Source organism: Perognathus longimembris, chromosome 20 (genome assembly GCF_023159225.1).
Source record: "Perognathus longimembris pacificus isolate PPM17 chromosome 20, ASM2315922v1, whole genome shotgun sequence".
Taxonomy (NCBI): domain Eukaryota; kingdom Metazoa; phylum Chordata; class Mammalia; order Rodentia; family Heteromyidae; genus Perognathus; species Perognathus longimembris.
This window is the reverse complement of record NC_063180.1, coordinates 21,839,943-21,866,507: the sequence shown is the minus strand read 5'-3', so window position 1 is coordinate 21,866,507 and position 26,565 is coordinate 21,839,943. Positions and strand designations below refer to the sequence as shown.

Genomic DNA, 26,565 nt, shown 5'->3' with positions numbered 1-26,565 from the left:
TGGTTTCCAGAAGCAGGGAAGACATAGTCTTTCTCTGGGATAATTTAGCACCTGTGGCAAGGAGACGTGGGAAAGACAAAACCCTCCCAGCTGCAACAGCAGTCTCACCTGCAGCCAGTTACCTTGTGTACAAGGGGACCTGGTCAGCACCCTTGCAGTACAAAATAATTGCACTTTTAACTTTTCTAAAGCTAAGGTAACAGTGTAATCTGCAGTATTCATCTTCAGTCCAGTGTCATTTCTCTGCCCCCAACCTATCCCTCTCTCCCCAAATCTGTTGAACTTATTCCCTGGAGCCCGTCCCAGCCCATGAAGAGCAAAATCTTATAGAAGAAAGAAGCCAGGTGCCGGTGGCTCACATCTCTAATCCTAGCTAGTCAGGAGGCAGAGATAAGAAGAACTGGGATTGAAGGCCAGCCCAGGGAAAAAGGTTCATGAGACCACATCTCAGCCAATACCTGGGATTGGGGTATGCACCTGCCCTCCCGGCTCTGAAGGATAGAGGAGGCTAGGATCAGGAGGAATCCAAGTTTCCAGATGGACTAGGCTAACAGCATTGAGAGAACTTCTCCCCATCTCAACAAACACAGGCTGGTGGTTCATGCATGTTACCCAGCTAAAGTGACAAGTATAAATACGAAGCTCCAGGTCCAGGCCAGTCCTGGAAAAAAGTGAGACCCCAACCTCAAAAACAGCCAGGGCAAAACAAAACAAAAGAAAAGGTAGGATGAGGGGGACTGGCAGTATGGCTCAAGCAGTAGAGCACCTGGATAGCAGGGTCAAAGTCCTAAGGTCACACTGTAGTGCACCTCCTCCCCACCCCTGAACCAGAAAGAACGGTGAGGAAGGGTTCCCTGTACAGAGCACGGTCCTCCTGCAGATCGCAGGAGATAGGCCCACTGTCACTGGCCACTCTTCCTGGCCACCATCACTTCATGGAAATTGCCACAGGGGCTTGGCCTAGGCCCTACCGCCATCTACACTTCCCAGTCTCCCCTGTGTTTACTGCACCAGGACCTCAGGGGTCACCCAAAGGAATTTGCCAGTTTGCCAGTCCCATTGGCCATGCTTCCTTTTGGAGGAGTGTTGTACTTCTTTGAGACAGATCATCAGTGCAAACACCCAGGTCCATGTGGTGATTCCCTAGGTGGTGGATGTTTGCCTTCATTGGATTGAGGGGTTGGAGCTGTCTGGTGTGGAAAGAGCAGAGTGCTTCCCGTAGGAGTCAATGGGAGGAAAGAGAACCCTTCCAGAGAACATCCAGCAGACCCTCAGGCAGCCTCCTGCCATGGGACATCTCTGTCCCCTCCCGGGGGACCTCCTCAGGGACTTTCTCGAGGGTCACCCCCACAAAGGGAAGCATTAAGGCATGTTTGTCATCCCTGAGTTCCGTTGCCCCCATTTATTTGAGCAAGAACACCCATGAGCCTCATTGACTTGCACTTGGTCACTCGCCCTGGTCATTGGATCAAAGATGCCTCAGAAAAGCCCAGACCTGCAGAACTGAGGGACAGGTGCATCTATGAGCCCCCTCCCCAGGCCTGTCGCCTCTGCAAGATGGGGCACAAGTCTTCCTCCCCCCAGACACAGAGGTAATTCTGGACTTAGTCCCATGGAAACAGCTCTGGAGGAAGTCCTGCCATCTTCTCCCGGAAGGTTTCCTCAAAGGCTTGGGTCTGGGCTGGGGTGAAGTGGTTCTTCCAGTCCCCGGTAATGCCTGGAGGCCGTGGAGAAATGCTGACATCAGACAGGGCCAGGGCAGGATGGCGCCAACCCCTTTTGTCCCCTCTGCCCTCTGCCCACCCAGAGAGTGAAGCCACTGATCTCCTCAGGAGATGAACTCCACAGCAACCGGCTCCATGCCCAGTGTTCTCCTCGGAAATTCTGCCCTCTGCCACCATGGGTGACTTCTTGCCCCAGGTGAGCAAGACACTGGAAGCTCAGACCTGGGGTCTCAGAAGTACCGGGTCCCCTCCATGTCTGCGAGCACACAATACCCTTTCTCTGTAATACAGGGTTAAAGGTGAGTGTTTATGTGATAGAGTTATTATATAATAGAGTTAGATGTGCATGTGTACACAAGTGTGTGGATTTACATTGTATCCATGTGTATTTTATACAGTTTTTAGTTAATAAACTTGAATGTGTCTTTCCATGTGTGCACATGTGTGTGTTTGTGTGTGTACAGGTGCATCCGGTAGAGTTCTTCTATAAGAGTTAAATGTGTGTGCCTCTGGGAACACGCGTGCATGTGTGTGCAAGTGTGTGTCCAAAGGGAATCTTGAACTCAGGGGCTGATTGTAGACTGGGAGTTATTTCTTCTCAAGCCTAGTGTTCTTCCTTGAGCCGTAGCTCCATTTTCTATTTGTTTTGGTGGTTAACTGAACAGGAGTCTCATGGATTTTCCTGTGTGGGCTGGCTTTGACAGGGGATTCTCAGATCTCAGTTTCTTGGGTGGCTAGTTTACAGGCCTGAGCCATGAACATCCTGCTGGAACTTGTATTTTGTTTTGTTTTCAGCTCTAATTACTATCACATTACCCATTTCCTTGTTTGTTTGTCCGTTGGACTGTTAGTAGTGGGCCTTGGACTCAGAGCCTGGACTCTGATTTTGAGTTTTCTTTGCTGAAAATTGGTACTATACCACTTGAGCCACAGCTCCACTGCCAACCTACTTTTGTTGACAAGCTGGGAGTGACCACTCATGCTGCCTTTGGCTGATCCTTGGCCTGGAGCCTGCGGTGAGAGCACTGGACTTGCCTATCTAGGCCTCTGACACCTCCACATGGTGTATACATACCTTTCCTGGTGATTTTGAAGTCGTTGAGAACAAGCTCCTTGGCCACACTACCAAAATTGGACATCTTGTTCTCCTTCATCGCCTGGAAGGAACTGTTTTCCAGGACCAAGTTGAGCTCTCCCGGTTCTAGGGCCTTTCCCAGAAACCGGCAGATCTTCTCTACTGACTTTCTTGGGTCCTAACAGGACAAAAACAGGTTCTCAGGTATGAGAGGGAGACATCAGGGAGTGGGTTTCAGGAGGAGGGGGCAGGAGGGGAAGGGAAGACAGCAGAAGAAATGGCAGGGGAAAGGATGAGTGGAGTGTAGGGTTGGAGTTGTGACTCAGTGGGTAGAACGCCAGCCATAGAGCAAAGCATCACAAACTGAGTTCAAGATTCCATCTCCAAAAACAATTAAAAATGAAGAAAAGAAAAGAGGATGAGTAGAATACAGGAAGGAAAGACAGACCACATGATGGAGACATTTGACCAAGAAGGACATTCAGAGTGTGTGTGTGTGTGTGTGTGTGTGTGTGTGTGTGTGTGTGTGTGTGTGTGTGTGTACTAGGGGAGAGGGAGTAGAAGGGGAGAAGGAGGAAGGGGTCAGGGGGTCAGTGGTGTGGTGGGGGCATGGAAAACCATTCATTACCTTTCTCATCTCCTCATAACAGAGCACCAGCACATTCTCCTTTTCCCTCAATGACAGCCAGCCTCGGACGTGATCAAACCACGACCCGTACGGCACTGCAGGGGACACCAGGGCAGCAAATAAAGTCACTTCTTTCCCCATCTGCCCTGTGTCCTTAGCACTGATCACTTTGGTCCCTTTTAACTTCACCAGGGTGAACTGAGTAACGAATCCTGTCTCTCTATAGCCTGAAAGGGAGAGCCCTCTGGAGGCAGGACATGGCTTTCCAAACTCTATTATTTCCTCTTGAGCAAGCTTTGCCCCACGTGGGGCAGGTCACCCAAAGGGAGCAGCAACTCCTCTGACCTGGGCAGTGAGTACTCAGGCTGAGTGCCCTCCATGCCAAGTTGGTCCATATCCATAATTTCCACAACTGAGCAGAATTCCACATACATGAATAACTGCCAGAGCATCATGGGGGCAGTGACTTCAAATCCCTCCAGGGCCTGGGCTATAAAGCCATCAGACCTGGGTGGTGACCCCATGACACCAGCTCAGTCCCCATGGAGTCACTGTGTCCTCCTTCTCTCCTCCCCTCTCTGGGAACTGAGGTACAGGACATGGCTTTCAGAACAATCTGGTTTTCTTTTCTCTTTGGGAGCAACCCGTGTAAGCAGGTCACCAAAGGCAGCAGCAACTCCTCTCCCCTGAGCAGCAAGTGCCTCAGGCCTTCACATAGTTCACACTGAGGGCACTCCATGGGAAGTTGGCCCAAGTCCATAATTTCCACAACTGTGCAGAAGTCCAAGTGCAAGATCGAAGCTTTCACACTTGGCACACGAGGCACCTCCCCATCCTTGCCCACGACACCATGCAAGTCAGTCTGTAGGGGCTCTGCTGTGGTTCCTTCTACATGAAAACACTGGCAGACCTACTGTTCAAACATACTGTTCAAGATGGGCACAGCTAGCTCACATCTGTCATTCTAGCTAATCAGGAGGCAGAGATCTGAAGATGGCGGTTCAAAGCCAGCCCAGGCAGGAAAGTTACTGAGACCTAATCTCCAACTAACCACCAGAAAACCGGAAGTGTTGCTGTGGCTCAAGTAGAAGAGACCTATGATTGAGTTCTAGAGGTTTAGGGCAGTGACCAGTCCCAGAGTTCAGGCCCATAACTGACCAAAAGAAAAAAATAATACTACACAATGTCTAATTTTGAACAATCAACTCTGTAGATCACAGTCAAACTGAGGTGCGCTACTTCTGGACTCAAACTCAGGACCTGGTCACTGTGCCTGAAATTTTACTCTCCAAGCAGCACTCTCCCACTTGAGCCACAAATTCACTTCCTGCATTATGATGATTAAGTAGAGACCAGAGTCTCCTGGACCTTCCTACCTGAGTTGGCTTCCACCGGTGATCTCAGCTCTCAGCCTCCTGAGTAGCTGAGCTGACAGCCATGAGCAGCAGCACCATGCTGCTGAGTGGGAGGAGATATTGGATTAGGGGAGAAACAGTTCGTTAAGCAGCTCTGCTGGTTGTGAAGCTAAAGCCAAGAGCCTGAGCCTCCAGATGATGAGGTAAATAAAGCACAGATGTGGGCCCCCATCTTCCATACCCAACTCAAGCCATGGAAACCTGACAGAAACACAGAGAAATGACAAAATTACAAGGACAGTGAATGACCCACAAATTTTGCTTGATTGCAAACATAGCGATCCCAACTTCCAGTGAGAAAAACAGACAGCACAAGAAAACGGAAAGAATATAAATACATAGGAAAGGTAGAATCTGGTCATGTGGGAAGCCAGTGAGAAACTGTCAGTCAACAGCTGGGAGGAGAACCCACAGAGGGGGGCCGGGTCATCCCCCAGGTATGGAGCTCCAGGGGCTCAAAACCCCAGGGGAACTTCCATCATGGGCAAAGTGTGGTGTTGCCTTTAGCAAAGGTGAATTCTAGGGGGAGCAAAACTGGACTCACAGATGGTGAGATTTAAAGATAAAACCTGGAGCGAGGGGTCACAGAAGGCACTGAAAGATGCTACCCACTCACCGTGTCCTCGCAAGAACCATTCAAAATATTGTTCCAGCGACTCTGGCTTCTTAGCCAGATTTGTAGAACTCCAGAAATAATAACCAGATATAAGAACATCCTTAGGATTTCTGATGACATAGATCAACTGAAAGAGAGAAAGGAGAGAATTAAACAAACATCATTCCCCTAATTGCTCACATTCCTGGTGGTCAGAGAAGTTCTAGAAAATGTCTCCCAGACATCAAGATACCTGTGGGTCTTTTGGTTGTGCATTAGTTTGTCAAATCATTTTCAGGGTTTCTAAATAAAATCACTGTGCCAGGAGTAAAGCAATGGAAAGTCAATGCAAGGCCTAGAAGGATCTCTGATATTAATCGACAGAGCACAGGAGAAAAGATGCTGCTTAGCATTTGCTGGCCACAGATTTATGACTCAGTGTAAAATTCACTGACGCTGCTGGGCGTTGGTGGCTCATGCCTGTAATCCCAGCTCCTCTGGAGGCTGAGATCTGAGGACCAAAGGTTGAAGTTAGCCCAGGCAAAAGAGCCCATGAAATGCCTATCTCCAATAAACTACCTGAAAAGCAGAAGTGGAGGTCTGGCTCAAAGTGCAGGAGTGACAGCTTTGAGTACAGAAGCTCAGGGACAGCACCTAGGCACCAAGTTCAAACCCCAGGAATGGCAAAAAACAAAGCAAGAAAAGAAAACAAAAAAAAGACCACTGAGGGTGGGAGATGAAATAACACAGCAACAGAGTTCACAGCAAAGGACCCCATTTCTGTGATGTCCAGGTGCACTCTAGGTAGGATGGCACTGAGGAAGGGTTTCCCATGGGCCTGGAACCAGGATGGCTCTCTGGAGGAGAAAGGACCCAGGGCTGATCTGTCCTGAGCACCAGGGGTTTAATCACTGCACCAGGTGCCAGGTCCCATGACACTGAAACAATGCAATCTCATTTTATTATTTTCACTTTATTTCTTTGTTTGCCAGTCTGGAAGCCTGAACTCAGGGCCCAGGCTGTCCTCTGTTTTTGTGCTCAGGCTGGTCCTCTACCACTGGAGAAACAGATCACCTGTGGGTTGTTTGTTTTCTGTGGTTTGTTGGAGATAAGAGTCTCTTGGCCTTTGCTGCCTGTGCTGGCCTCAAACGTTGATCCTCAGATCTCAGTCTCCTATTTAGTGGGGATGACAGGCACGAGCCATGGGTATTGGCTTAAGATACAATCGGGATTTTGGGGGAGTCCTGGGGCTTGAGCTCAGGTCCTGAGCTGTCCTTGGCTTCTCTTAGCTGAAAGCTAACATTCTACTCCTTGAGCCACAGCACCACTTCTGGCTTTTTCAGTATATGTGGCCCTGAGGAATGGAACCCAGGCCTTCATGCATGCTAGGCAAGCACTCTACCACTAGGCCACATTCTCAGCCCTAAGTACAGTTTTCTTCCTGGTTTGGTGCATCCAGTTCATCTGTCAGGGATTATGTGGCCATGAGCCCCATCCTTGACACTGGTTTGGTTGAGGACCCTCTCCTCATGAAGGAGAGCCTCAGGCCCCACCGTGACTACAGAAGGAGAATGCCAGCTCTCCTGCCTGCATACATTTTCATAAGGCATTGATGGAATAGTTATTGAGCACTGTGTACTGACCTTGGCCTTGGAGGTGAAGAAAGACTTGGGGAAGAGTTGGATAGGGAGGTGGGAGGAGATGAGGGGGGGGGCCTCCTTCCTGTTCACAATTATTGTGTTTCCACTCTCAGTCTCTATCCACGGGGAGCGATTATATGTGTTCACAGATTGCACCCACTTGGGATCCCCCTTGGTGTGAATCAGACAGAGAATCTCAATCAACCAATGGGTTCCTGGGGACAGAGAGAAAAGCAAAGGTCACTGATTTCTATCTGAGTATATAATACAATATTATATATGTGTCTAATCTCTCCACACACACACAAACACCCCATTATGGTAAAATATACATGCCTTCTGCCTTACTGATAGAAATCTGTGGAGCATACAATCTGGTGGGGGTAAGCAGTGTTGAGTTTATTTCAATCATAGCTCACCAATGCCAGTGTTTTGACATCTGATAAATCTTCACTGCCAACAACACCTAAATATTGGATTGTGAGCCGCTTCCCCTGCCTCCCACCAGCCTCTTATCTCCTCTAGGACTTGGCAGTTCTGAGCCTCGAATGTGGGTGCCATTGCACACAATGTCTTGTTGTCACTGCAGGCTTGTCTCAGGTGCTTCAAATAGCAAAATGCCGGGAAAATAACAAGAGCATAGCTCTCTGAGTTGTCTGCATTTTCAACACTGAGTACTATTCCATCTTGATCTCTCAGTCTGTTTTGGATTAGACAGGCATTTCTCTGTGGATTTTGGGTGTAGTCCACCTGGTGGCAGTTCCTGACATCATTTCAGTGTGTCTCCTGGGGTCTGCAGTTCAGCACATTGCACTTGCAGTGCATCCTTGGTGCCTGCTCCCCCACCCAACGTCCCCTTCACACTTGATCCCCTGCACTCCCAAAACTTCCACTTCCCAACCATGGCCCAAATGATACTGCTATTTGAAATCATTCCTCTTCTCCAAGTAACCTCAGCATCATCCTTCTCATTTTAGTATACCTTGGAGCACCTCTAAAACACAAAAAAATTGAGCCCCCAGCCCTGGAGCTTGACCAGGGCCTGGGCGCCATCCCTGAGAGTTTGTGTTCAAGGCTGGGGCTCTGCCCCAGAGGCCACAGTTCCACAGTGTGGAGCAGGTGGGAAGCAGTTGGGATGGGAACACAGGCCCTGCCATTGCTCCAGACCCCGGCCCCAAATGCTCACCTGATTTGGGGTAGGACACCAACATGATGTCCTCATCCTTCACCACGAACTTCTCGTGGGCTGCTTTTAATATTTCAGGTTTGTAATCTACAGCAGGAAAGGCAATTCCATCATACCACATGTAGTCGTGTGCCATGGTCGAGCCCTCCTGCCCAGCACTTGTTTCCCAGCCACTGAGGTGGTGGGGGCAGAGTCTGTGCTATCTCCTAGGTGGTGAAGCCAATCATTAACTTTTGATTTCAGGTAAAGCTAATTTCAAAATAAAGTAAAAACAACAACTGTGATTGTCCCCGGGGATTTTTATTGAGCAACTGTGCTATCATTCAAAGGGCCATCTGTGCTCACCTGATTTTCAGTTCCTGGCATGGAAACTCAACTACAAGTTTGAGTACAGTGCCTGCCCTGGGGTAAAGCCACCATCTCTCCTGGGAGATGGACTCCACAGTGACCATGCCCCACACCCAGTGCTCTCCTCTGACAGTCTGCCCTCTGCCACCCTGGGCACCATTCCTGCCCCCGGTGTGTGGGGATCAGGACACGTGGGCTGGGCTCTCAGGATTCCAGTCCCCTCAGTGTTCCAGTGGGCACCATAAAGATCTTATATGACAGAAAGTTATGCGTGTGCACGCATGTTTGTATGCAGTAGGTAAATGTGTATTGTATATGCGTGTGCCTGGGCACGTGTATGTATACATGTGTTCATGGATACGTGTGGACATGTATGTGTGCGTGGGGTCAGTATGGGGTCTTGAACTCAGGACCTAGGTACCGGTTCTGAGTTATTTTCTGCTTAAGGGGGGAGGCTCCACCACTTCAACCCCAGCTCCACTTCATGTTTGGTTTTGGATTTTGGTTTGGGGTTTCTTTGCTGGTTCACTGGAGATAAAAGTCTTAGAAATGTTCTGCCAGGCAGCTCTGCACCGTGATCTTCAGATCTCAGCCTTCTTAGTAGCTAGAATTACAGGCATGAGCAATAAGCATCCAGCTGGAATGATTTCTTTTTAATTTTTTGCTTATTTATTGCCAAGGTGATGTATAGAGAGGTTACAGTTTCATATGTTAGGCATTAGATACATTTCCTGTTCTGTTTATTACCTTCTCTTTATAATTTTTAATTACTATCACATCTTATGTTACGTATTACGTTAGAATTAACCTTTTAAATCCATATCTCGGCCCACCCCTCTCAGAGGATAAAAACGCGCTCGGTGACAATGATGTCCACGAATATAAAAACACATACCTCTGTCATGGTATGAGGATTGATTCTGCACTACTGAGGCGTCCAGGCAGCATGCAGTACCACCAGCCCCGTTCACAGAGCTGCTGTCGCCATCACCATGACAGTTCGTGGAGCCCGTCTCTCTGCGCCTCAAGGAGTCGCCACGGGGTGTGCAGGAAGGGGCAAGGCCGGGAGGGCAGCTCCTCTTGGAGCCAAAGACCCAGACCCCCACTGAGGGAAAACCTGAGGTTCTTACAGGCCTGGGCACCGGGTCCTGTGGCATCAGCTCTTCTGTCTCTGACCCAGAATTCTGATTGCTAATTCCATGGCCTCTCTCTCTTCTCTGTCCTTTGGCCACTGCACAGGCAATACATTCTCTCTGCCACCCACTGATTGAAGAAAAGACATCCAGGGTGGATTCCTTCTGCGGTTAGGGACCTATTTATCACTTCTGTAGAGAAATCTATTATTTTACTGTTTATGCCTGTCCTGGGTGCTGTCCCTTGAGCTGCTATTGCTCAAGGGCGGTGCTCTACCACTTGAGCCACAGCTCCACTACCAGTCTACTATTTTTTTTTAACCCAAGTTCGAAGTGAACAGCCATCTTGCTCTTGGCTGATCCATGGCTATCAGCCTGCAGTTCCTGGACCCGATTTCCCTCTCCTTACCTCCTTCCAGTAGGTATTTCCATGCTTGTGCTTGTGATTTTGACTTTGGTGGGAATAATCAGCTCTGGCATATGACTGAGATTGGACACCTTGTTCTCCTTCCCTGCCTGGAAAGAACTGTTCCCCAGGACCGCGTCCAGCTCTCCAGGTTCTAGCAACTTCCTCAGGAACTGGCAGATCTTCTCTGTCGTGCTTCTCCTGTCCTAATGTGAGAAAAACATGGCCACAGGTAAGAGAAGGAGACAACAGGGAGTGGGTCTCAAGAGGAGGGCACAAAAGGGGATGGGCAGGCAGCCGAAGCATGTGGCAGTGAAAGGAAGAGTGGAGTGCCCGGATGGAGGTATGGCTCAATGGTTAGTGCGCCAGCCAAGAAGCAAAGCATCAGAAACCAAGCGTGAGTCTCCATCTCAAGACAAAAAAAGAAACAAAGAAAAGGAGGATGAGTGGAATGCAGGAAGGAATGACACACAGGATGGAGAAATGTGACAGAGAAGGTGGGAAGGAGACAGGCAGGGGGTGGACACTGGAGGAGGGGTAGTGAGATGAAGGGGGCGGCAGAGAGGTGAGAAAGGCAGTGGTGGGGTGGCATGCCTGTTCTCCTTGTGCCTCGTGGACACTCAGCCTCTGACGTGGGGCCTGCGGAGGAAGTGGACTGCCTGCCACCACTTCCCCAACCTCAGCTCCGGCAGAAGGTCCTTGCTGCCAGGGGGCTCCGAGCCCCCAGCTCCTTGGGGCTGCGGGGTTAACCTGTGGGAGATGTAGATGGGCTAGGAGAGCCTTTCACAAAATGAAAAATTCATTTGCAGATTGCCCGACGAGGGTAACAAGATCTTTCGCACCTTTGCCCAACTGAGAGCTGCCATTGCAGAATGTGGAGAGGTTAGAGGAAAAGGTGACCTGCTTCATCCTATTCGTGTATAGACTATATGCGAAGGCAAAAAGTGATTGCAGGAGGTGATGTGGACATGGATAAGGTCCTGAATTCTGACCAAATACTTGATACTTCATCACCACTTCCTGGATGTTCCCCGTGGAGAGCATCAAGTCATCTGAAACTAGCTCAGAAAATCAGGGACTTGTGCACCCTGCCCCCAAAGCAGAACCATGTGCATTCTGCTCACAAAGGCAATGAAGCCCTCCCGAGGCTGGGCACACAGTGAGCAAGGGTCCAGTTTCCAGCCGCAGAGCCAAGGGACCTTCGTCATCTGGGTCTATCTCCCCCACCACTCTGCTGCAGATGGACAAGACATTTCCTTCAGCCTTGACAACTTGCTTACTGACAGTTTAAAAAGAATTACACTTGCAGATCAGGGTGAACTCCATTCAGAAGACAACCTGAGTGCAGAGAACTCAACAGACCTTCCCAGTGGGACTCCTAAGAAGCCTCATTACAAGGAAGTGCTAGAAATGCGAGTCCCAAACCCTGTGCCCCTGCCACATGAATTGGAAACCAACATGTTGCCATCGCAGAGGAATGACTCAACTGCTCTCCATGGAGCAGCCTTTGGCTCTTCAGAAACAGAGTTATGAGGAGATGCAAGCGAAACTCGCAGCACAAAAATGAGCTGAAAGATTTAATATTAAAATGCAGAACTATAAACCAGAAGGAAAGGATGAAGATTCTGAGCAGTCCTCTGATGATGGATTCTGAAGATGGGCACTGGAAAAATCTAGGCCTCCAACTATCGAGACGCCATTATCTTCCATCAAACTTCCTAAGAAGTGGGGGATGGGAGAGGGGGGAATGAGGGAGGAGGTAACAAACAGTAAAAGAAATGTATCCAATGCCTAATGTATGAAACTGTAACCTCTCTGTACATCAGTTTGAAATTAAAAAAAGAAATGTAATAAATAAATAAAATAAGAAAAAAAAACTTCCTAACAAGTATCAAGAGCAGTGGCAGACATTGAAAGGAAAACTCATAAAGTTGCACAACGGCAGCTACAGTAGAAAGCCCATTGATCTTTCAGAAGATGATTTTCACGTGTTTGAAAGTTTAATATCTGAGCATTGTGTTTAACCACATTGTATTAGTTTTGCAGTATGTTGTGCACGTGTCTGATATTTGAGTATGGAGTAAAGCACATTGGTGGGTTTTTTCTTTTAAGTCTAATGAAAGGAGAACATTTTGCTTTTTCCTTATTCTTTCCTCTACTAAATGGCATTATTGCATGTCTTTCAGGGGAATATTTGGTTGTTCCAGGCACCGAAAATGAGTTGGAAAGAAGTGGTTCCCTCCTTTTTTGTGATGAAAGGAGCAGTGGAAGAAATTGTAGGCATGTTTTCTTGGAATTAGTGAGATGTGTGCATGAAATGCCCCAGAAAGTACTCATAGAAATATCTGTCTCTTCCTCTCATCTTCGGAAGACTGTTCTCTTTCTCTTGCTTAGGAATAAGAAGTGATGTAAGGAGGTGATGGAGGGTGGAGGGCCTTTCTAGAGGCCTAGATTTGCCTGCAGTCACTGCAGGGGCTGCACTGGGAATGTTCAGGGTTCACCTGACCCGAGCTCTTTGCCTGCACAGATGATAGTTCCAAGCAAAGAGCTTCGTGTTTAGTAAGGAAACCAATTATTTTAAAGTTAATTGTCAGCACACTGCTTATATTCCCCAAAAGGGGCTTTTATAGGCTGCAGAAACTTCTATCTCATATATGTACATGTCATTTTAAATGATTATATATGGTTGTCTCCAGAGAAATTAACACATTATCAGAAAATTCTTTGTCTATTATGTGTAATCTTTAAAAGTATTGAAAAGGAAAACACAATAGTAATTATAGAAAAAAAAAGTCTCCACCATTCCCCATCTGCCCTGATCACGTTGGTCTCTGTCAGCTCCACCAGGGTGTCACTGAGAACTAAATGCTATCCCGACTTATAGCCTAACCTTTACTGCTATACATGCCAAGGGTGCAATGGCAAATCAGTGTACTTTACCTATTCCATACATTGCACCACACCATTTCCTACAGGCAAGATGGTAAGATGGATTTCTGCCATGAGGAGAGGTGACGTGGAAGGCATCATGGCAACGGGAACCAGCAAGAGCACCGTGGAGCCAAGACATGGCTTACCAAACAATCTTGCTTCCTTCCTTCTTTCTCTAGCAAACTTTGCCCCATCTGAGGCAGCACCAACACACCTGACTGGGACAACAAGCACCGAGGGCCCTCTCAAGCTCACACTGAGCCCCTTCCATGCCAAGCTGACCCCAAATCCATGATTTCCACAAATGAGCGGAAGTCCAAGTGCAAGGTCAAAGCGTGGACACTCAGCACACGAGACGCCTCCCCGCCCCTGCCCATGGCACCAACCAGGTCAGTCTGCAGGGGCGCTGCTTTGCTTTATTCTACTTGAGAACACTGGAAGACATAGTGTAATTCTATTCAAAATCTGTTTTTGGCAAATCGCACTTTGTAGATCAGAGTCAAGTGGATAATTTGTTTTTGTTGTTCCACTTCTAGGCTTGAAGCCAGGGCCTGAGAATGGTCCCTGAATTTTTATCCAGGGAGATGGGGAATGGTGGGGTCTATTTATTCTGCCCTGCTGTTCCCCCTGCAGTGCCTTGCCCATCGTGGTTTGATCACGTCCGAGGCTGGTGTCCCTGCAGGAAAAGGAGAACGTGCTGATCCTCAGTTATGAGGAGATAAAAAAGGTAATGAATGATTTTACACCCCTCTCCAGTGTCCCTGTCAATCCTGCCATCTCCCCTTCTTCTCCTTCTTACCACTCCTCCCCCAATTACATCCCCCCCAGCATCCAGTCCCCACCTCGCCTTCCCTGATAAATGTCTCCATCATATTGTCTGTCATTCCTTCCTACATTCCACTCATCCTCCTTTCTTTCTTTTTTTATTTTTGTTTGGCGATGGAGTCTTGAAATCAGCACCTGATGATTTGCTTTTTGGCTCGTGCTCTACCCACTGAGCCAAGACTCCAACCCACACTCCACTAATCCTTTCTCCTGCCATTTCCTTTTGCTGTCTTCACTTTGTTCCCTTGAGACCTGCTCCATGTTATCCCCTCTTCATACCCATGGCCCCCTGTTTTTCTTGCCCTAGGAACCGAGGAACACGATAGAGAAGAACTGTGGGTTTCAGGGGAAGGTACTGGAGCCGTCAGAGCTGGATTTGGTCCTAGAGAATAGTTCCTTCCAGGTGATGAAGGAGAACAAGATGTCCAATCTCAGCCATGTACCGGAGGAGCTTATTCCAGCTGACATCAAACTCATCAGGAAAAGTATGGGAGCACCCTGGTGAAGGAGGTGCCTGAGGCCAAGGAAGGGAAATGGGTGCTACACCTCGGGGTCCTGGACTTGGATCAGCCAAGAGAAGGCTGGCTGCTCACTTCTGGCTTGAGTAAAAAAAAAAAAAAAAGAAGAAGAAGTAATTTCTGGAGGTCTAGCTGTGGCTCAAGGGGCAGAGCACCAGCCTTGAGCAGAAGAAACTCAGGGGCAGCGCCTAGGCCCTAAGTTCAAGCCCCAGAACTGGTACAAGAATAAAATAACAGATTTCTCAACAGAAGTGGTAAATTGGTCCCTCAGAGCTCAAATAATCTACCTTCATATGCCTTTTTATCTAGCACAGGCTGGTAGAGAGAATGTATTGTCTGTGTGGTGACCATAAGGACAGAAAAGAGAGAAAGGCCCTGGAAATTAGCAACCTGAATTCTGTGGCAGAAACAGCAGAGCTGATGCCACAGGACTCGATGCCCAGGCCTCTGAGAATCTCAGGTTCCCTCCCCCCCCACCCCCCCCCCGGTGTGGGTCCTCTGCTCCTCTAAAGCTGCTCCAGCCTTGCCTCCTTCTGACATGGAAAGCCCGATGGTGACATGGGTAATGTAATTAGTATTTCTGAAACTGGCCCTTAGGATATAATAAGCATTTTAAAAAGCTCTAAAATAGGGTTAAATTTTTTTAAAGCAATTTACTTTTTGACTATAATTGTGACTAATGTAATCTTTGTGCTAAGGAATAAATTATCAAGTGTGCTGCCAGCTTTATCATGTTTGTTTTTTTTTTCCAGTCCTCGGCCTTGAGCTCAGGGGCCTGAGCACTGTCCCTGGCTTCTCTTTGCTCAAGGATAGCACTCTACCACTTGAGCCACAGCGCCCCTTCTGGCTGTTTTCTATATATGTGGTACTGGGGAACCGAACCCAGGGCTTCATGTATACGAGGCAAGCACTCTTGCCACTAGGCCATGTTCCCAGCCCAGCTTTATCATCTTGTTGTGGAAATAATATGATTAAAAACACAATAGAGTGTGATTTTCACCAGAGATTTTTTTATTTGGCAACTGTGAAATCATTTAAACAATGATCTGTGTACATGTGATTATCTGTTGAGGAAATAACCTGGAGACCAAGTTCCATTAATTTTTTTTCAAGTACTTAATTTTGACAATAGGTGTTGATGTCACAAGAATACCAGAAAGAGGGGTTGGACTTCTGGGTCAAGGCCCTATGTTCAATCCACTCATATCACCCAAAAATCATTGGCAAGAGCCCTTAATGCATTTTTCTTCTGATTTCCTGTTTCATCCATGATTTCTCTCTGCTCAGGGAGCTCAGCTATGATCTTCCATGTTATTGATCTCCATGTCCCCTCAAGTTCCTGGGAGCAGGAAGACTTTGTGAGACTTCCTTTATTTGCCCTAACCTGAGCATGGTGGAGAAACACCAAAGGCTGAGACATCACTGATTACTAGGATGGAGTGTGTGTGTGTGTGTGTGTATGTGTGTGTGTGTGTGTGTGCATGTGTGACAGAGAGGGAGAGTTCTGGGGCTTAATCTCCGGAAATAGGTGCTGGACTTAGCTTATTTAGCAAAAGCTGGCAGTCTACTACTTGAGCCACAGGTCAACTTCCACTTGGTTTGCCGATTTATTGGAGATAAAAGTCTCACTGACTCTCCTGTCTTTATTGGCTGTGAACATGGACCATCAGATCTGATAGGATGTTAAGCATGAGTCACTGGCTCCTGGCTTTGCAAGATTTGATAACATCTGGGATGCTATAAATGGAAGAGTGGGCCCATAGAGATACTTATCAGGCAAGGGATCAAATGTACCCCATGAACATTCTAACCAACAGAATCAAGTGACAGATATGCCCTGACCTCAGGGGGCACCAGCCTTTGTCCCCACAGACATAGAGGTTAAGTCTGTACCTTAGTCACATGGAAGCAGCTCCAGAGGAAATCCTGCCAACTTCTCCCGGAATATTTTGTCGAAGGCTTCAGCCTGGGCTATGGTGAGGTGGTTCTTCCAGCCCCCCACCATGCCTGGAGGTCATGGAGAAACAGAGAGATCAGCCAGGGCAGGAAGGGTCAGGGAGCTTCTCCCTGGAATGGCCAAGCCATGGACACTGGTGCTCAGAGGGAGGAATGATCTAGCAGTGTGTGTGCACATGTGTGCTTGTGCATGTATGTATATGTGTGTGTGTGCAACAAGTTGACCTGGACTAGTGCTCTGCCACTTGAGTCACAGCTCCACTTGTGGTGTTTCACTGGTTAATAGTAGAGATATAAGATTCTCACAGACTTTTCCTGCCTGGGCTGGTTTTGCAACATGGTCTTCAGATGGCAAGTTCCTGAGTGACAGGGTTTGAGGTAGGAACAACAAAGGCCAAGCCAGCAAAGATCTTTATCAGAATTTCAGTGAATTCAATTATGAAGTTGGTGGCTGTTCACCCTTAAAACTCTGAGGTAATCCATTGACAGAGAGTATCAAACTGAAGACAGAATACCAGGGTTGGTGGACTCTGGAGGTTCATTAGAATAAGCAATGAAGAAACAGGAAAGTAGAAAGAATTAATGTGGAATAAGAAAAAAATAAAAGCAAGAAAGACTGAACAATGATGAGGATACCCAAACTAGGGAAAATAGGCTTAGCATAATGATGAGATTTCAATGCAATCCTGAAACCTTCAATTCACACAGGAACCACAGGGAAATCTGCAGATAATAGAGACATAGGTGATAATTTTCTGCCTGGACTCTAAGCCTCAGCCAAAAAAAAAAAATAGAACAAATGATAAATATAACTGTAAAATCCTAAAAAGTCTTTTGAGGCCAAACTAAAACCCAAAACAACAACAAAATAAAAACAATTGTGGATCAGGAGAGAATCTTCACCTGCCCTTCAGAAAATGCAGGGCGATTATTCTGAATGTGCAAAGAGCTGAGAGCTGTGCAGCCAAAGGAGAAACTTTTCAATGACAAGATAGGCAATGGAATGAAAAAGCCATTCTGAGATGAAGAAATCACAGTGTCTAATGCATACATAAAGCCTGCCAGGAGCTGGTGGCCCACAGCAGGGAGCCTGGCTACTCTAATTGCTGAGGTTGGAGGATGAAAGTTTGAAGTTACCTCATGGCAGGAAAGTTCATGAAACTCTGATCTATAATGAGGCAACAAAAAGCCAAAGGAGGAGTTGTGTTGGAAGGGCTAGAGCACCAGCTATGAGTAAAAATTTAAAAATAAAAAGCTCAGAAACAGAGTCTAGGCTCGTGTTCAAGCTCCAGAACTAAGAACACATGAAAATGTCAGCCTAGTGCTGACACCTCTCACCTGTAGTAATAGCTACTCAAGCTGCTGTCATCTGAAGATGGAGATTCAAAGCCACCCCAGAAAGGAAGGTCCATGAGACCCTTATCACCAGTGATCCACCAGAAACCAATGTGGGGCTGTGGCTCAAGTGGTGGAGTGCTAACTTTGAGAGTAAAAGCTCTGGGCAAGTGCCCAGACCCCAATTTCAAGCTCAACAACTGACAGGAAGAAAAATTATAAAACCATATTCATGAGGCATGGATCTGTCAAGAATTCCCTTCCTGGTCTCTAATAGATGTTTAGGCCACAGCAGTTATACACCTCTCCTTATCATCTCAATGCCAGCACGGAAGTAATTCCTGTTTGCCATGCTGTAATTAGACATCTTGTTTTCCTTCATGGCCTGGAGCTGTTCTCCAGGACCAAGTCCAGCTCTTGAGGTTCCAACTTCTTCCCCAGTGTCAGGGCCCCTTTCACCCTTGCGCATATCCCGCCCCATCCCACCAGGCGGAAAGCTGGAGTGCGGCCCAATGTGCAAACCTTGGTGGTGTGTAGTCACGAGACACCCCTCGCACACTTAAAGAACAACATGGGATTCACACAGGCATCTCCGGGTGAGCTTCTGGAACTTCCACCCGTTTTACTCAGGGGAGGGATTTATATAACAGTAATGGCGGCAGGAAGGGGAGGGACTAACTGCATACTGGCGACAGGCTGATAAGCTGCCCATCACAGTGATGTCACAGAACTTCCTCTATGGGCAGTCATCACTTCCCATAGGACCGGCCCTTGGGCCTGGCCTGGCACCATTTTGACACACACATGGCCAAGGCAGAAGGCGGGGCTGGCTTGCTACCTCTTCCGGTTCTGGACCCGGAAGGGGGTAGAAGTGGCTAACAGCCACACAGCCCCAGGGCGGGAGAAGAGGCAGGCCTCTCGGGACTGCCCCTTAAAGGTATAGCCAGAGCCCAACACCCCAGGAACTGGCAGGTCCTCTTCACAGTGCTCCTGGTGTCCTGTAAGAAAACGCAGAAAACGCAGGGGAAGGAGAACACACAGCGGCCCTCAGAAGGAGGGAGTAGTAGAGGCAGCACAAGAAGGGACAGTCAGCCAAGAGCAATGACAGACTCACTCATGTGACAGAGGCTGAGCTGGGTGCAGGGAGGTAGGAAGGGATGGAGGGGGGAAAGAACAAGGACCAGAAGGATTTAGTCCAAGCACTGAGCACCTGGATGTCATTTTGTGATTAGTTGCAGCACAACCAGAGCACAGAGCTTGGAGGTGTACCAGAAGCAGAGAAAGGCATTTGGACAATTCTCAAGTGAGAATTTGACAATTATCAAGAAGACCAATACAACAGGTACTATGATGACTCACAGCTAATTTCTGAACAAGACAGATTTCTTTAATGTCTCTGTATGTCTGTGAGGGGGTGAGTGTGTCAGTTACATGATTGAACTCAGGGTGCTATCCCTGAGCCTTTGTGCTCAAGGCTTGCACTCTTCCACTTGAGTTCCACCCTGGCGCTTTGGCGGTTAGAAGGAGAGAGGACTCCTATGGACTTTACTGCCCCAGCTGGCTTTGAACCTGGGTCTTCAAATCTCAGCCGCCTGAATGGCAAGGATTGTGAAATATGACAGGTGGAGTGAGGTCTATGAGAATGGATGTTAGTCAGGGTTAGGGGGCAGTGGTGCGGTGGGGTACGTGGAAAATGGATGGTTACCTTCTTGAGGGCCTCGTAACTGAGCACCAGCACATTCTCCCTCTCTCGCATAGACATCCAGCCCAGGATGTGTGCAAACCAAGACCCACGTGACACTGCAAGTTGGGATGATAAGGCATAAAAAAAATGCACTGTTGGATGACTAAGTGGGGTCTATGTTTTCTACCCTTGTCCCCTTTTCCACATCAGCTTCCTCCAGGCATATGTGACAAAAATCGTATGCATTTCCACAGGTTAAAGTATCACAGGCCAGGTGCTGGTGGCTCACGCCTGTAATCTTAGCTCCTTAGGAGGCTGAGATCTGAGGATCTTGGTTCCAAGCCAGCCGGGGCAAGAAATTCCATGAGACTCTCATCTCCAAAAAAGTACTAAAAAATGCTAGAAGTGTTGGGTAGCTGAAGGGTTAGAGGGCTCACCTTGAGCAACAAAAGCTCAGAAGTAGTGCCTGCATCCAGTGATCAAGCCCCTGTACCGGCCATATACATACACACATACATATAGGTGAATTATATATATGTATATATCTTTTAGTGTTTATATATAATTTATTTCATATATATGGATATATACTTATGAACAAGTATTAAATATTATACATATGAAAAGTAAATTATTTACACTACATCCTATAAATTATATCCTATAGGTTATATTATATAGTACTTATTATATGCATGATATATTTATATAAATGCTGTATGAATTTTATATTTGTATATACTTATATATTATAGCTATACAAATACATTATATAGTATATAACATAGAGTATATATATACTATTTATATTTGGCATATATATGTAGTATAATATATATGATATATTATGTAAGTTACATATATTTCATATACACATGTAAGATATATATATATATGGCATAAGTGACTCATTCCCGCCAATCAGGCTACTCAGAAGGCTGCAATGTGGTTCATGATTCCAAGTCATCTCAGAAAGAATAGTACCAGGACACTCTTAGCTCCCTAAAAAGATGGAAATGGTGGTATGGCTAATATGGTAGAGCCAAACCCTCGAGTGGAAGAAAAGAGAAAGTGTCTGGACCCAGTGTTCAAGCCCCAGGCCTAGCACCCCTCCCCCAAGATGTTTATATGAGCCTCATTTCACAACCCACTCACCATTGCCTTGGATGAACCATTCATAAAACTGCTGCAGGGACTCTGCATTCTTCATGATCTTTGATTGACTATAGAAATAATATCCAGACACAAGGGCATCCTTTGGATTTCTGAGGACATAGATCACCTTAAAGGGACAAAGCAGCAAAAACAAAAATCATTACCATCTTTCCTACATGTGAGGCCTTGACCTCTCTTCAGCCAAGTCATACACGATGGGACGTATATGGAAAGATCAACAATCTGCTCAATGTCTAACTTAGAAGACTAATTGTGGTGTGTGTGTGTGTGTGTGTGTGTGTGTGTGTGTGTGTGTGTGTGTGTGTGCATAACAGTCCTCGGGCTTGAACTCATGGCCTGGGAACATCCATGAGCTTGTTTCACTCAAATCAGTGCTGTACCCCTTGATTCCCAGCTCCACTTGCAGTGTGATATTTGTTCAGTGGAGTCTCTCAGACTTTTCTGCCAAGGTTGCCTTTGAACTATGTTCTTTAGACCTCACCCTCTTATGTAACTAGGGTGACAGGTATGAGCCACTGTTGCCTGGCTTATTTCTTCACGTTTTCTTTTATTTTAATTTCTTTTTGTCAGTCATTGGGGTTGAACTACAAGTGTGGGCACTGTCCCTGATTTTGTTTTGTTGAAGGCTAGGACTCTGCCACTTTGAGCCACACTCCACTTCCAGCCCTTTGGTGGTTGCGAGGGGACAAGAATCTCAAGGCCTTTAATGCTTGGGCTGGTTTTGAACTACAACCACAAGATTTCACTTACTTTGGCCTTGGAAGTGAAGAAAGACTTGGGGAAGAGTTGGAAGGGAGGTGGGAGGAGAGCAGGCGGGGGTCCTCCTTCATGTCTCTTATTTTTTTGGATCCTAGTTCAGTCTCAATCCATGGGGATCTTTCCCAGATGGGCACAGAGCAGATCCACTCCGGATCCCCCTTGCTGAGAATGAGACTCAGAATCTCAATCATCCAGTTGGTTCCTGGAGACAGAAGGAAAGGAGAAGGTCACTCATTCATATTTGAATTATGTGAAAAAGGAGATGGTAAAATATAGAATCATATAAAGCTCACCAATATAACATTCACAGGGAAATGTACAGAACACTACTTCTGGTTTGCTGGTGGTGGTGAATTGTTCCTAAGTGTTTTGGACTTTCTTCCCTGGGTTATATTCAAACCTTGACCCTCATATATCAGACTTCTGAATAGCTGGGATGACATGCATGATCCACTGGCTCCTGGCTTTAAGAATTGTTAATAGCTGGATGGTGCAGTTGGAAAATTCCTTCCGTGGTGATTTGTATCAGGAAAATGATCAAATGAGGAGCATGAAAATTTGACCCATGGGATTGAAGTGACAGGTTTATGTCCTGACCTCCAGCGCACAAGTCTTTGTTGCCATAGACACAGGGACACATCTAGACTTGGTCCCATGGACACAGGTCTGGAGGAAGTGTTAGGGCTGACCTGAAAACTGGAGTACCTAAATATAAGTTTTAGTGTTAAAATTATAACAGTTTCTAAACCCTGGTGATGACTCCATACTAAAGGGCTGCACCCCGACCCGTGAGACTAGTTTCTTATAGTTTGATATTTATTTAAAAATATAGGAATCCCTTGTTCCCCTCTGTACCTAGGTAGCAACCATGGCATCAAACAGTAAAAAAAAATAAAAAATGATCATAGTCATAGAGTATAGAAATGCCCATAATAGTAGGAAAAATGCCGTGGTCACTGTTGGGTTGGTTTACTTACGATTGAGTACTAGATTGTTTTAGCCTGCTCAAGCTTGGGAAAGAATGGTGGCAATTGTTAAAATAAACATGGTACTAGGTCAGCCTGACCGCAAAATTCTGCTTCTGTAAACAGCTTGCTTAACCCATGTGTCACTTTTTATACCCCGTGCATTGTGCCCCTGCTTCAGTGCTATGTGACTGTTGGGGACTGTTTTGGCCTTGATGGAGGAAGGGCGCCAAGAGCAAGATGCTGCCCTTCCCCCAGCCCTGGGACGGTGTGGGAGGGAGCCCCTCCCACCTTCCGGCCTCAACCGGAAAAGAAGCCCCCCGCCCCTCGGGAGGCGAACACGTGCGTGCCACCATGATAGGGTTGTCCAGCCCACAAAGGAAGTCCCATGACATCACTTAAGGGGCAGCGCAGTCAGCCAATCAGTCAGTCACCCCAAGTCCTTCCCCTACCGCCTTTGTCATCGTAATAAATTTCTCTGGCCCACCCTCTGGGGGCTGAGACGCATTCCACCATCTTGACGTTTCCCTGGTGCCCCCCCCCCCCCCCCCGCTCCTGGTAACATGTGAGGGGACCGGGGGGAGGGGAGGCTTCAGCAACCTTTCCTCAACTTAGCGCAAGTCCACGAGGGTACACCTTCATTTCCCGCGGGTGGGGAAATAAGGCCAAGTGCTCTCTCATAGTTTTTGGAGTTCAACCATTTCTCCCCGGGAAATTGGGGAGGAAGGGATCGTCCAGATCCCGACATGTGACCACCTGTTGTCACTTCCTGATATCGAGGACAGTTCCCCTTATCAAAGCCAAATACATAACTGAAAGGGTAGATAGCCAATAGAAATAGGACAAGACTTGCTTGCTAAATGCCATCCAATCAAATATCTGCCAAGTTGGAAATACCCTCCCCTGTTGTAATCAAAATAAAAACCCTGGCTATCTGAGATCAGGGCTCTCAATCCAGATCTGCTGGGTTGGTGTTGGTTGAGAGTCCAGGCTCAAGCTTGCAATAAAGACTCTCGTGGGTTTGCATCAAAGATGATGCTCTCTACAAAGATAAAAATATCCCTTCCATCACAGGGTTAGAGCCAATTATGAACTGGTGACGAGGTCCAATCAGCATTGAGCACCTCGAGCCCCATTACCCAGCACTGCTGCCACTATCACTGTGCACACTCAGGTACCTGGCACAGTGTGCCGCAAGGGGTCGCCATGGGGGTGCAGAAGGGGGCAAGGATGGGACGGATTTGGGGGGAGCTGAGGACCTATTCAGAGGGAAAAACAATTTTCAGAGGCCTGGAGGGTGTGTGTGTGTGTGTGTGTGTGTGTGTGTGTGTGTGTGTGTGTGTGTTAAACTCAGGATCTGGGTACTGTGTCTGAATTTTTTTTGTTCAGTGCTACTGCTGTACCACTTAGCCCTGCCCAGAGCTTTTTTGCTGATTCATTGGAGATAACTGTCTCAAAGACTTTCCTGACTGGTTGGCTTCAAGTCTGGATCCTCATTTCTCAACCTCATAAGTAGCTTGAATGAAAGGCGTGAGCCATCAGTGCCTGGCTTTTAAGATTTGTTAATACCTGGGATGTTAGAAATGGAAAAATGGTGTCATAGTGATTTTATCAGACAAGGTATCAAATGCACATGAAAATTCTAACCACCAGAATCAATGAAAGACTTATGCCCTGACCCCAAGGGGTCACAAATCTTCATCTCCACAGATACAGAGATAAGTCTGAACTTAATCCCATTGGAACAGCTCCGCAGGAAATCCCGCCATCTTCTCCTGGAATGTTTTCTGAAAGGCTTCTGCCTGGGCTATGGTGAAGTGGTTCTTCCAGTCCCCTGTGATGCCTGGAGGCCATGGAGAAATAGAGATCAGAGGAGGCCCAGAGCACAAAGGGCCCAGCCCACCGACTCCTTGCCATGCAACTGTCATGGAGACTGGAGCTCAGAGGGATGAATTGCCAAGAACTCTGTGTGTGTGTATGTGTGTGCATGAGTCCACATGTGTGTACACATGTGAGTGTGTAAGGGTGTGTGCCTATATGTGTGTGCACGTGTGCAGCTTAGTGTGTGGTCACATGTATCTCTGTACCCCTTAAGTTTGGGTGTGCAGATCGTTGTGCCAGCCTTGGGCGTGGGTGCTACCTCTGAGTTTTTCTCCCCAAGGCTGGTGCTTTGACATGCGTGTCCCAGCTCTGCTTCTGGTTTTTTGTTGGTGAATTGCAGTAAGAGTCTCACAGTTTTCCTGCCTGTAGGACTTTGAACCATGATCCTCAGATCTCATAGCTGGGATTTCAGGCCTGACCCATCAGCACCAGGCCAGGCAAGAATTTTACCAGAATATCAGTGAGTTTCAATAATGGATTTGGTGTTGTCCATCCCTAAAAACCCTGAGGAAAATGATTTTGTAGAGATCATCAAACAAGACAGAAAACTAGGGCTTTGGGATCAGGGAGCCCTAGTTGCCTTAGAAATAGCAATGAAGAAACAGGAAATAGAAAAAAATGCAAATGAAACATAAAAAGCAAAACCATTGGGCCATGATGAAGACATCAAACCTTTGAAACACAGACCTAGCAGAAAGACAGGATTTCATTGCAGTCCCAAACCTTCAATTTCATAAAAGAATCACAGGAAATGTCTGGATACTTTAATAATTTGATGATAATTTTCTACCTAGGACTCCAAAGACTCAGCCAAGAAGAAATAGAAGAAATGAACAAATATGACTGCATAAAATTAAAAAGTTTCTGATCACCAACACAAAAACAAGAAAACAACAAAACCAATTTTCAGAATGGGAGAAACTCCTCTTCAGGAAAGATGGGGCAATTGTTTAGAATGTGCAAAGAGCTTAGAGCTGTACAGGCAAAGAACAAATCATTCAATGATTAGATTACAACAGGAGCAAAACGTCATTTTGAGATGAAGAAATAAAAATGCCTATTAAGCAACTAGGAAATGGTTCCAGGGCCTTCTGTGCTCATCTGATTTTCAGTTCATGGCAGGGAACCAAACTACAAGAGGAAATAGAAGGAAGCAGGCTTGAGGGCAAGTTTTTTTTTGTCTTTAATTTACAAATCCTTTGTTTTGAGGATAGGTGTAGATCTTACAACACTTGCTAAAAGAAAGGGCTTGAATTCTGGCTCAACACCTTCAGTCCAATTCACTAATATCCCCCCAAAATCACTGCCAAGTGTCCTCAACTCATTTGTCTTTTCTTTTCTTTTTACCAGGCCAGGGGTTTGAACTCAGGGACTGTGTGCTATCCCTGAGCTTCATTTGAGTCATAACACCACCTCTGGCTTTTTCTTTATATGTGGTGCTGAGGATTGAACCCAGGGCTTCATGCATGCTAGACGAGCACTCTACCACAAAAAGGCAAGAGGAGGACATCAAAGGGATCCACATCGGCAAGGAAGAAATCAAGTTATCCCTATTCGCAGACGACATGATCTTATATCTGAAGGACCCAAAAAACTCAGTACCCAAACTCCTACACCTAATAAACCCATTTGGCAAAGTAGCAGGATACAAAATCAATCCACAAAAGTCAGCAGCTTTTCTGTACACCAGCAATATACAAGCAGAAAAGGAAATTATGGAAACAATTCCATTTACAGTAGCCAAAAAAAAATAAAGTACCTAGGGATCAACCTAACCAAGGACATGACGGACCTATTTAATGAAAATTATAAAAATGTAATAAGGGAAATCAAAGAAGACACAAGGAGATGGAAAGACCTCCCATGCTCATAGGTAGGCAGAATCAATATAGTGAAAATGGCCATATTGCCCAAATTGTTATACAAATTCAATGCAATACCTATCAAAATCCCAGCCACATTCTTCACTGAAATAGAGAAACCAATCCATAAATTCATATGGAACAGCAAAAAACCTAGAATAGCCAAAGCAAATCTAGGCAAAAAAAGCAGTGCAGGAGCTATCACAATACCAGACTTCAAGCTCTACTACAAGGCCATCATAACAAAAACAGCATGGTATTGGTATAAAAACAGATCGGAAGACCAATGGATTAGAATTGAAGACCCAGAAATAAAACTGCACTCTTACAGCCAACTGATATTCGACAAAGGAGCTAAAGACATACAATGGAATAAACATCGCCTCTTCAACTACTGGTGCTGGGAGAACTGGGCAGCCATATGCAGAAAACTCAAAGTAGACCCAAGCCTATCACCATGCACCAAGATCAACTCAAAATGGATCAAGGACCTCAATATCAGACCTGAATCCTTGAAACTACT

The 26,565-nt window shown here is 46.6% G+C and overlaps 2 protein-coding genes and 2 pseudogenes across 5 annotated transcripts in view; 1 reads left to right on the top strand and 3 right to left on the bottom strand.

The window, feature by feature from the left end:
* Positions 1-1,486: 1,486 nt before the first annotated feature.
* LOC125368433 (sulfotransferase 2A1-like) lies at positions 1,487-26,322 on the bottom strand. Of its 4 annotated transcripts, none has more exons than XM_048369398.1 (8): positions 26,315-26,322; positions 23,225-23,229; positions 8,264-8,411; positions 7,081-7,292; positions 5,459-5,585; positions 3,428-3,522; positions 2,800-2,977; positions 1,487-1,717 (listed from the first exon to the last, which is right to left on the bottom strand). In XM_048369398.1, exons 3-8 carry the CDS (start codon positions 8,397-8,399, stop codon positions 1,605-1,607), a joined length of 861 nt encoding a protein of 286 aa, XP_048225355.1. In that variant the 5' UTR covers positions 8,400-8,411; positions 23,225-23,229; positions 26,315-26,322; the 3' UTR covers positions 1,487-1,604. The 4 variants fall into 4 exon arrangements, with proteins under 4 accessions (XP_048225355.1, XP_048225357.1, XP_048225358.1 ...); XM_048369400.1 differs by lacking the exon at positions 23,225-23,229 and adding an exon at positions 21,735-21,741; XM_048369401.1 differs by lacking the exon at positions 23,225-23,229 and adding an exon at positions 21,326-21,331 and having other exon boundaries at positions 26,315-26,319.
* On the top strand, positions 10,696-11,804 carry LOC125338883 (annotated as a pseudogene).
* LOC125338882 lies at positions 16,319-23,507 on the bottom strand (annotated as a pseudogene).
* Positions 23,931-26,565, bottom strand: part of LOC125368443 (sulfotransferase 2A1-like) — a 33,345-nt gene continuing 30,710 nt past the window's right edge. Inside the window, exon 7 of the mRNA XM_048369410.1 lies at positions 23,931-24,000. The gene's annotated coding sequence lies outside the window, so the exon portion shown is untranslated. The remainder of the gene's footprint in view (positions 24,001-26,565) is intronic.